The sequence below is a fragment of the Mus caroli genome, chromosome 10 (assembly GCF_900094665.2).
Source record: "Mus caroli chromosome 10, CAROLI_EIJ_v1.1, whole genome shotgun sequence".
NCBI classification, from domain to species: domain Eukaryota; kingdom Metazoa; phylum Chordata; class Mammalia; order Rodentia; family Muridae; genus Mus; species Mus caroli.
This window is the reverse complement of record NC_034579.1, coordinates 48,433,909-48,445,551: the sequence shown is the minus strand read 5'-3', so window position 1 is coordinate 48,445,551 and position 11,643 is coordinate 48,433,909. Positions and strand designations below refer to the sequence as shown.

The window sequence follows — 11,643 nt, the reverse complement described above, 5'->3', positions numbered from 1 at the left end:
TCTCTCTCTCTCTCTCTCTCTCTCTCTCTCTCTCTCACACACACACACACACACACACACACACACACACGGGGAGGGGGGTGCCTCATATGCTTGGTGAGAGTCCAGCAGTAACCCTGATTGGCACTTCCATGTGTTCTGCTTCTCCTTTCTATTCAGCCTTTATATTACTTTTAATGATAATCTGAAAACTCAATGAAAATAAAACTGGATTCCTGCTACCATATTAATAATGCTCACAGACATTACTATTATGAATTAGTTTCAAGAGCATATTTCATAAAGGTCATTTAAGAAATATAGAACCAGCCGGGCGTGGTGGCGCACGCCTTTGATCCCAGCACTTGGGAGGCAGAGGTAGGCAGATTTCTAAGTTTGACGCCAGCCTGGTCTACAAAGTGAGTTCCAGGACAGCCAGGGCTATACAGAGAAACCCTGTCTCGAAAAACCAAATATATATATATATATATAACCAGCCTGAGGGTAGTGACGTACACCTTTAATCCCAGCACTTAGGAGGCAGAGGTAGGACTCCTGAACTCTGTTAGTTCAAGGCCAGTTTGGTCTATAGAGCTAGTTCTAGGACAGCCAAGGCTACACAAATAAACCTTCTTGAAAATGCAAAACACATACACACACACACACACACACACACACACACACACACACCAAAACAAAAGAAGAAAGAAATATAGAACCAAACAGAAAAGGGTCAGAGGTTAGCAAATCCAAGATATAAAGTGAGGCCCTGTGTCAAAGAGAGAAAGACAAGACAGAAAAACAGGACATATATAATCTTAGAACTCCTCGCCCCCAATCTCTCAGTCAGTCTTTGCCCCCAGCCTCCTAGAAGCACTGTTGGTCTAGTGAGCTGCCCAGGTAGCTGGAACAGCATTGACTCATGTTGTCCTGAAGTGGATGTGGGAATGATACCCAGTTCCTTCCTAGCAGAAGGGTGGATGAGATGCTTGTATATTTCTAAGTTCTACCTAGTTCATAACAGTCTCATGTTCTCTCCTTTAATGCTTTCCCATTTGTACTTATAGATTGCTTCTTGTCAATACTGTGTCTTCATTATTATCTAGTTTTTATTAAAATTGTTGCTGATGTAAAGGTATGTTGTTGGGAGAATTAGCTTATAATAATGGAGGTTATTTCATTTCAAACATTTCAACTAAGCTAGGTGCGGTAGAGTACTAATCCCAGGACTTGGAAGGCTTAGGCAGTAGATCTCTGGTCTACATAGTGAATGCCAGGCAAGCCAGAGCTACATAATGAGATCCTGTCTAAAACAAAACAAAAGAATAGTAAAAAGAATGTTCCAACTAAACTGAAACATACATTTGAGCAGAGGAGATCTTTCCCATACCACAAAAGGAGATTCCAAAACTGTAGATGATTATTTTAGATTCACTTTACTTTGTTTGATTAACTTGCTCATTGTTCTGCAATGAAAACCGACAAGGCTTTACTCCATCTAGGATGGGTTTGGCTACAGTCTCTATCAACTGTTCTTACAGCCATAGGAAGTAGAGTTTTCCCAGCTGGTTTCCTGTGTTTTTTTAGGGATTACAGTTAAGTGATTGGATGAATCTCAGAAGAGACTTTAAACTTTGGACTTTTAACACTGTTGAGACTGCTATAGACTATGGGGGCTTTGGAAGTTGGGCTAAATATATTTATTATTCTATGGGTAGGTATGGTCCCCATAGACTTATGTGTTTGAACAAGTCTATGGGGACCAGGGAGTAGAAAGTGGTGGTTTGAGTATGACTAGCCTAGGGAGTGGCACTATTTGGAGGTGTGGCCTGGTTTGAGTAGGTGTCTCACTGTGGGCATGGGCTTTATCCTAACTACCTGAAAGTGAGTCTCCTCATAGCAGCCTTCAGATAAAGATGTAGAACCCTCAGCTATGTCTGTACCATACCTGCCTAGATGCTGCCATGTTCCCACCCTGATGAAACTGGACTGAACCTCTGAACCTGTAAGCCAGCCCCAATTAAATGTTGTCCTTTATAAGAAAAAAAAAAAAAGGAAGTAGCTCTGCATCCAAGATGCTTCTAACCCCAGAGGCAGCACTCTAGTGACATCTTGTGGCTGCCTCAGCACATAGCCCTAACACCTTTTTTTGTTGTTGTTCTCACATAGACAGTATAATCTTTCCAGTGTGTGTAAATACTTACATTGCAGTGTATGTAAATACCACTGAGTGAGTTGGCCTACAAGAAAATGTGATTATTTTTCTTCCCTGATGAGCCTTGAACAATTTGTTCTTATTGGTTGATAATGGAGAGTTTTAAAACTGCATTCCCCACAAACTGAGACAAGAAGGTGACATTTATGTGTCTTTTGTTCTCCCTCCGTTGGTATCTTTTCTTGTTCCTTATATATGTCATGTACATCACCACACAGCATTGTGTTGATGGTAACTACTCACAATAATACCCGACCTGCTTTTGTAAAGTTTGTGTCGTCTGGCTTCTCAGCTCCTTCAAAGCACACCTCACATCATTCACACATGACTTAAAGTGGCAAAATCCTCCCAAACATAACCAACCCGTGGAGCACTTAATGGCTCTTAGGGCAGTCACATTATCATGCTTGCAAGGCTTACCGTAAATCTGCGTGTGTTTAACTAATTGAAAGATTTAGTTATTTATTACAACAGGATGTTGTCTTGAGTTGTATCGGTGAGATAAAGGTGTTCTTGTTTATAGACTAGAAGATATGGAAGAGAAGTATCTAATGAGAGAATCACGGCCAGAAGATATACAGATGATTGCAGAATTAAAATCCCTGCTTACAGAACGAGACCAGGTCATAAAGAAACTCATTGTAAGATACTTTGTTTTCAGTACAACCGTATTAGTAATTAATAGACAATGGGGGAGTATTTTTGAATAATGCTAATTGAAAATGGAAAATAAAATCTGTGTATTGTGGTCACGTTTATTAAGCTTTAATTTCGAATTTAAATTTGGCATTAGAATAAGGGAATTTTACCCTTTTCTTCGGTGTTTTTATTGAAATAAAAACTTTTAACACATACTAAAATGTTAATAATATGTCTTTACCACTTAATAGTTAACATCCTATTGGTATACACAGGGATGTGTATTGTACATACAGTATCAGAACAAAGAAAAATCTGTTATCATGGCCGTGCATTAGACTGCACTGTCAACTTACAGTTCCCCCTTTTTTGTTGTTGTTGTTGGTGGTGGGTTTTGTTTTGTTTTGTTTTGTTTTTTGAGATAGTTATGCTATGGAGCCCTTAAAACTTACAGCAACCCTCCTGCCTTAGCCTCTGGGTTTTGTTTTGTTTTTTGTTTTGTTTTGTTTTGTTTTGTTTTGTTTGAGATAGTTATGCTATGGAGCCCTTAAAACTTACAGCAACCCTCCTGCCTCAGCCTCTGAAGGGCTGGGATTACAGGCAGTTATCACCATGCTTTGCTCAAATGAACCGTGTTCATTTCCTAAAGTGTGTTCCACCAAACACCGACCCAGAGAGATATTGAGCCATGCAAGTACTCAGGAGGCTGGAGTAGGAAGCTCTTGACTTTGAGGCCACCCTAAGCACCATATTAAATTCAAGAGTGTCTTGGGATACACAGAAAGAACCCATCTCAAGAGCAGGAGCAAACAAACAGAAAGGAAGCTTTTGTGGTCCAGCCTAAGAAGAGATGTGTACTATCAAGGGAGTCAGTGGTACTCAGCAGCAAGGGCACTCAGAAATCCACTGGCAAAGAATTATATGTCTCTAACAGTAAATATTCTGTCTTCATTAGAACCATGATTACTTGAGAATAAAAAAAAATATACAGATGTTTGAAAATTTATAAAATGTTTCAGAATTTTCTAAAATGCCTTAATATCCTGGTCAGTAACTAAAATGCTGCTCTTCGTTGTGACTAGTAAATGCAAGTCTTTGGATGTTAGCACGTAGCAGCACAAGACCAATATTCCGACATCCTTTAAACTTATTTTTATGATTTAGAAAATTCCATCTGTTTTCAAGACTGTGAAGTTCTTTTTGAGACTTATGAAGTTCCTTTTGAAACTTCCAGGGTAGATTAGGGTTCTTAGAGGGAGCCCAAGAAGAGGCTGTGCCATTTCCTGTGGCTTGCACTATGCTAAGCACCCAGTTTTCCAAGGCTGGTATATATGAGCATAGCTCTTCCCAATAGCAGCAGACATGGAAGACTGCTGTTTCCTTTATAAAGTGAGAAAGTATAACAAGTGTATTCATCTATAGCCTATAAGAGCTATTTATTCTTCCAGTTACTACTTGGAATGTTACAGATACAATTGCATTTATCCTCATCAGAGGGCAGATCCAATTTTGTAGCCAGGGGCATTTCTATACTCTTTCTACAACAGAGTGGTTCTCTGACCCTCAAGGGGCATGTGGGGCAAGGCCTATAATGGAAATGAAAGTTGGTTGAAAGGAAGAGAGTTAGGAAGGGTCTACTCTTCTGAACACAGCCATCATTCTCACCCATACTGCTCCATCTGCTGTGGCCTTCCCAGTCTGTTTGCTAAATTGCTTAACCCATCTTACTTATTCCTCAAAAAGGAAAGGTTTTATCTCTGTAATGGCCATTCACTTTTCCTTTACCCTTGGTATCTCAAAGAAAAGACCAGATGAGATCAAATCCATTTTCAGGTACTGAAGAATAATACATAGCAGTGTCATAGTTATATATGGAAACCAGTCAAACATGTAGGCTACAAAAACTCTCTCTTCAGGTCAGAGTCTGGCTCTGGCAGCCCTAACACAGTGGGCATGGTCACCCACCCTCAACAGGCGAATTAAACAGACAAGTAATACTGAAAAGTAGAAAAGAGAAACGTGTCCCATGAGGCTACAGTAGGAAGAGGTAGAAATGAGTCCCATGACCCTCTTCCTTGAGCCCCAGTGCCCATCTTTGGGATCCTGACATGAGGCTGTGGTTTAAATGCCAGAAAGAGATATACATAACTTAACAGTCCTGGCCAAGATGTGGTCTTGCCCATCATTGTCTTAGCTGTAGTCCCTCCTTCAAAGCAATCTGACAGCTTGTCAGGGCTGTTTGATATCCTGTTTGGAGACAAGTTCTCTCTCTCTCTCTCTCTCTCTCTCTCTCTCTGGCATCTCTGCCTTTTCCTTCTCTGAGCCATGATACTTGTTTGGAAATTCCAATTTGTTGGGGATCATTGTTAGTTAGTTGTTAGTTACAATATTCCAGTAGCCAATAAAAGAGGCATGTGTCTCTTCAGTATTGTCTTCATTCCTGTCATTATAGTTGCGTGTACACAACACTTCAAGTACAAGTTAAACCCACTCAGATGCCACAGTAGGCACCACAAAGAGACAGGACATTAGTAGATCCTGTAGACAGGAATGAAAGGCTATTAAAGGGTATGGTCAAGTCCCTAGGCCCAAGGTTTAAAAGGTGCTAAAAAGTGACCTGCTAGCTACATTTGAGACACTGGCAATCAAGTCTAGAGATGTTTAAACAAAATATATAAACCTTTATACTTCATTAAATTTTTAATGAAATGGCACGCACACATTTTAACTTTGTAACTCTATAATAGAAAATGTTGAAAGGATGTTTATAATTCTTTTGCATAGGAGGATAATAAATTTTACCAGCTGGAATTAGTCAATCGAGAAACTAACTTCAACAAAATATTTAACACAAGTCCTACTGTTGGTGTTATTAACCCATTGGCTAAGGTATGTGCCGTAGACACTGTGAAGTAGGGTTGTACTTAAACCCGGAGGGAGATGGGCTTGTGTGGGACAGGCAGCATAAGGTTAAAGCTGTCCAAAATGTCCTCTGACGTATAATAACCTCCTGCTCAAGTCATTACTTATTTTTTTGTTGTTGTTCAATTCAGAATGAGCTACTCGCTTATTAGTAATTTAGATCCTTAAAACATTGTATTCATGTTGAAACACTCTGGCTCTACCTTTCTTTTTTCCATATTCCTACAGAAAAGTAAAGCTCTGACACAAGTCAATTTATTATCACTTCCTTACTGAGCTCAGCCCTCTGTGCAGTTCAGAGACTCCAGCCCCAGATTCCCATAGCTCGTCCTAGCTCCAGACCTTCCAGCAGAACTAAAGGTGACCCTGGAAGTGTCACTTTCCCATTTGTGAATGTTCTTGACAATTCAAGTATGGCCTTTCCTGATTCTTTATTATTCTCTTACAACAACTATGGAAAAGCCTTGAATTAGATCTGACTTTTGTACATCATTGTCCCCTGGCCACACAGCCCTAGTGTTTAGGCATAGTGTGTATTCAATAAATGTGTTAAATTGTAAAACCTTATCATACCTCTTTAAACTATTCTGTAATTAAATCAAGTAATGACTAAATAAGTGTATATACTAACTTCATATGGATTATGAATCTCTTAGGATAAATTAGTAATATAATAAAGCTCATATTAAAGCTGGGGTTTTTTAAATCCATATTTTATTGCTTCACATTGTGCTGATTTCTGCTATGCTCTTATCCAGAAATTTTATTTTCAATGTTTATACAATTTCTCTGTTTAGAATTCCGAATTTATTCTTTCTTCATCAGTACTTTATACTTTGAACTTAATGTTTTGCAAACTAAAGAGCTATAGCTCTCTCTTTAGAGTTCCATAAGGAAAACTCACCATAAATAATTGAATGGATGGACAGAATTAACTTAATGCTGAGTTTTCATTTTATTTGATTTTTGAAACAGTCTCATGTGGCCTATGCTGTCCTTAAACTCACCTTAGAGTCAAGGCTGGTCTTAAACACACTCTATAGCCAAGGCTGGCCTTGAACTACTGACTACCTCTACCTCCTAATTGCTTGGAGTATAGTTGTTTGATACCCACCTGGCTTTAATTTTATTTTTAAAACTGATAATTAAGAATAGCATGTCTTTTAACATGAAAACACTTTTAACACTTGCGCACTAAGCATACATACTAGTTGTAGTAATTGTGTGCTAGACATACGTCCATGTCTCAAAGACAAAGCATACTAGAAGTTTATGCATCTATTTTATCAGAATACTTTGTTCAGCTTTAAAACAACTACTTTAGACTTTTACCATAAGTATGGGTTTTTGTTTGTTTGATTGTTCATTTGTTTTATCTTGGGATTGATTTTTAGAGATGGTCACATTATTCCACTCTGGCTATTCTCACTATGTAGACCAGATTAGCCTTGGTCTCAAAGAGCACAGGTATTAAAAGTGTGGGCCACCACACCTGGCTATCAACTGTTTGATTTCTTAAGCAAAACAAAACAAACAAACAAAAACCCTGAGCCCAGTTTAAAACCCTAAGCCATCTCCAGAGTAAACTAAGAAAAGGCAAAAGATACAGTGTTTGAGAGAAGCTCCCAGCTGCTGCTGATTGCTGATAGCTTTCCAGTGTTCACACTCTGTTCTCTGATGCTGGATACACTGTATCATAGACTGTCTGCCAGTCACAGGGTATGGCAGGAAGAAACATCCACAGAAACTATATTATTTTCATTGAAGTAAAAGTTCTGTCATGTGAATTATTTCCATTTTTAAAAACTAAAATAACTTTGCAAGGAAAAACATCCGCATGCATCCACCTGGAAAACCTGATAATATTCTGAGTCTTTTACAAAGTACTAATTTTTATTCTCCGTAAGAGTTGCCACTCATCAATCCTTGAATTAGGAATATAATTCTTTGAGACTAAAGATGACGTTTTGCAAACTGACAGATTTCAAGGCTGCATTTGGCTTCCTCTTTTTTTTTTTTTTTTTTTTTTTTTTGCTCATTTAAAATTCTGACTGGATGCAAAAAATCAGCTACTCTAGTCTTTAGCCTTTTTATTATGAGCTAGTTCATGATATTGCCAGTTAATTTAAAATGTAGGTTTAATGCTACATACTTAGTTATTGCTCTTTAGAAAGATGTCACAGAGAACTTAACATGAGATTATTTAAGTCCGCTTTAAATCTTCAGTAGAAATGTGAGATTTGTTCAAACTACAATGCCAAGCAGTCTTGTATTCCTTTTTTTTTTTTTCCAGGCAAGAACAGCCTCTCTTTGACAGATGGACGGACCTCTCTTTTAATACTAGACTTAACTTCACACCTCCTAAATTTAGCCTAAACCCACTTACCCTTGTGGCATTTGAGGAACTTCCTACCTCTCTTGTTCCCTGCACTCTATACTCTGACCTAGTCTTCCCCTAGTCCACGGTGTGGTTCGAGATTCGAGATGAACCGTTCCTAAATGCCCCTTCCCCTGTGCTCTCTGTCTTGGTAGCATGTCTATCCTTGAGGATTCCATGTAGAGGAGCACTTTCGAGGATCCCCAGACCACACTTTGGGTAACACTGGTTAATTTTAACATCACAATTTGACACAACGTTTCCAAAAAATTTTCCAAGCCAAATTTACCTTTCCTCCTCTTCCTGTTTCCTTTGTTGGCTCCTGTGCAGGGAATGAGTGTTCTCACGTGTGTTATTTTTAACGCAGCAAAAGAAGAAGAATGATAAGTCAGCAGCAAACAGGTTTGTGAGTGTTCCCAACCTAAGTGCTCTGGAATCCAGTGGCATGGGCAATGGACATCCTACCCGTCTGGAACCCATTCCCAATTCTCCAGCCCATGATGTTGAGTTCAACAGCAACAAGCCTCTTCCACAACCTTTGCCACCCAAAGAGCCCAAGACATTTTTGAGGTGAGCCACGTCTCACCAGTAACTTTTTTTCCCTTCTTCTCAATTTTAACTTAAGAAATTTCCCTTTTTACATTACAGAAATCCACTACTCAAAAAAACCTAAAAAAAAAAAAAAAAAAAAAAAAAGAGATAGTTTGAAAATGTTTTCCGACCTATCTAGGAAATTTTGTTTTGACAGTGTCCAAAGGCTTTATTCTTAATTTATCAGTAGTGAATTTTCTAAAAGTTCACATAATTCATGTGCTAAAGTTTTTAATATTTATAGTTTACCAAGATTTTATTAGTGCAAACTTTAATTTTTAGAACTTTAAAATCATTTTTATTTATTAAAAATTTCATTTCTAATGCTTTATATATGTATTTTCTTTTATCAGGCTTATTAACATACATATACATATTGCCAAATTAAAAGAAAATTAAACCCTGAGAACTTAATGCTGTAGTTAAATACAAATACATTTAGAAACAAACCAGTTTTAAACTAATTCTAGTTTAAAGTTGCCTCCAAGTTGATTAAATATATTAAGTAAATTTTGAAGGAAATGAAATTATTAAGTGATTACATGATTAAAATTAAAAGTACTGCTTTATGCTTACTTTACTAGGACTGATTTCTTGTTGTTGTTGATTCAAGTTAATTTTTCTCTTATTTTTACTAAATCCTAAGAACCCCACTACTAAGTCTTACAAGTGGGGTTTGTATTTCTGTTTTTAAGCTAAGTGATAGCTAATGTAGTTAATGACTAGTTAAAGACTATAAAAAAGACAATGAAAACTAGTCGAGGCTGTCTCTGACTGTGTCTGCTGCTAAATCCTCTGTGTTGCTTGTTTCCGCGCATGGGTGCGCTCAGGTATCAGTAAGATGCATGTGCATGAGCTCAAGGAACTTGACCGCTGGACTTTCCATAACACGTTGTTGCGTGCCTTGTAATTCCCCCAGAGACGGTAGGGATGCTTTTGTTTTCTTAAGTAGCCCAAACAACCTTAGGTAGTTAGAAATAAGATGTTAGAGCTTGCAAAGTAGGACGAAAACTAGGCTATGATGCACTCTTTGAAGTATCTGATAGAATGCTGGAAGCTTAATGTAAATATGCAAATAGTAGAAAGAACTATACTTTGATTTACTTTAGCTCTAGTGAAGAGTACACGTATGAGTGAGAATCAACCCCTTGTGTCAGGTTCTGATCGTTTTAAAGGGGAAAGTTGCCAAAAGAAGGGACACTATTTTGTTTGCTTTCCTCTCCCACAAACACTCAGTTTTTCAAACACTTAAAGATGAAACTGCTGTTTCTGCCAGTCGTTTACTTTTTGGATCCTAGAGTAACTGACGTGGCTCCTCTGTCACAGAGTTCATGTGAGCTGCCACTGGAACTCCGGTCAGAGGAAGCACCCTAATGCAGAGTAGCCAGTCCTTCCATCCAGTTCTGACGTGGGGTACCAGTTGTGGAAATCAACGCTTGTATTTAATTGCTTTCCCATTGCTTTGCAAACTATTTAATCCTGGGTTACATGTCTCTCTTTTTATGAATTCAGTCCTCCTCAGAGTGAAGCTTCCCCGGTGGCTTCTCCAGACCCCCAGCGCCAGGAGTGGTTTGCCCGGTACTTCACATTCTGACTGAATTTTGCTGGCACAGCTCTGTGTAGACTGTTCCAAGAGCATGACTGCATAGGAATCATTATGTGGACAGGCCTTTCTATGTAAAACACTGTGAATGAGAAAGTGTTTGTCTCTCCGATTTGAAAATGCACTGTATTTCCTGTGATATTTATTGGAATCACTCTCTGAGGTACTATATTATGTGTGTAATTATAACAATTATTTTTATTTTAGATGGAAGTCTTAATCTTTGTAATTACTGCATAATAAATTTTGTTAGAACAAATGTTTTTCGTGGTTCTTTTCTATCAAGTGTCCTTTAAACACTTTTTAATACCAGGTATAAGACTTGTCAATAAGTTTTACTGCACTAATGATCATAAATTGTTACTTCAAGAGTCTTAATATCAATATAGGGAAATTTATTATTATCTTCCATTGTTGTGTATAATTCTAACTATATAATTGTTAACATTTATAAATCCAGAATAAAAGAATTTATGTAAATTGTGTACTTCCAAGTATATTCTTGTTGGTTTGTGGCTTTTTCTTTTTTGATTCCAATAGATGAGATGTAAACCTTCAATAAAGTTAGTATCTATGAGTAATATTATTTAGGTACAAAGTTGGTATATAAAAAAGGTCTACTATAATTTGTCTTAAAAGGAAGGTTATGCCAGGAATAGTGTATGTACTTTAATCTCAACACTTGAGATTACTGTGCACTGGAGGCCAACATGGTCTATTACTGCCAGCCAGGCTATATGGTGAGACCTTATCTTCAAAACAAAACAGACAAGCGCCTGCTTGCCAGTTTTCATAGTAGCATGGTTTGTGTTGACATATAAGATGTCATATTTGGGGGGGGTATCCACTTTTTATGAGTGCCTATGTCTATGTGCATGTATTTTGTGTGCATGTATATGCACATACATGAAGGGGCATAAAGTTGACGTCAGGAATCATCATGCATCCCCCTTTTACAGAATTTATTTTACAGAAACCTAGAGTTCACTGAGGTGATGACTCTTATTAGCTGATCTCCTTCCTCCACCTTCCAGGACTGAAATTGCAGGTGGACAACCCTGCCCTCCAAGCAATTATGTGAGTTCCTAAGACCCCAACTCTTCCAGATCTTACATTTGTGCAGCAAGTGCTTTAACCCAAGCCATTTCTCCTGCCCCACATTTCACTTAAGCTTTAGTCCACCTTAGCCAATGTATTAGTCAGGGTTCTCTAGAGTCACAGAACTTATGGATAGTCTCTATATAGTAAAAGAATTTATTGATGACTTACAGTCGGCAGCCCAATTCCCAACAATGGTTCAGTCGCAGCTGTGAATGG

The 11,643-nt window shown here is 38.1% G+C and overlaps 1 protein-coding gene across 7 annotated transcripts in view; it reads left to right on the top strand.

Moving 5' to 3' along the window:
* Fam184a (family with sequence similarity 184 member A) overlaps positions 1–10,778 on the top strand; it is a 112,272-nt gene extending 101,494 nt beyond the window's left edge. For 2 of the 7 annotated variants that reach the window (XM_029482934.1, XM_029482932.1), the window contains 4 exons: positions 2,718–2,835; positions 5,618–5,722; positions 8,500–8,702; positions 10,236–10,778. In XM_029482934.1, coding sequence (XP_029338794.1) covers positions 2,718–2,835; positions 5,618–5,722; positions 8,500–8,702; positions 10,236–10,317 — 508 coding nt within the window. In that variant the 3' untranslated portion in view covers positions 10,318–10,778. The remainder of the gene's footprint in view (positions 1–2,717; positions 2,836–5,617; positions 5,723–8,499; positions 8,703–10,235) is intronic. The other 5 variants (XM_029482935.1, XM_021173929.2, XM_029482936.1 and 2 more) reach the window with 3 other exon arrangements.
* The last annotated feature ends 865 nt before the right edge of the window (positions 10,779–11,643 follow it).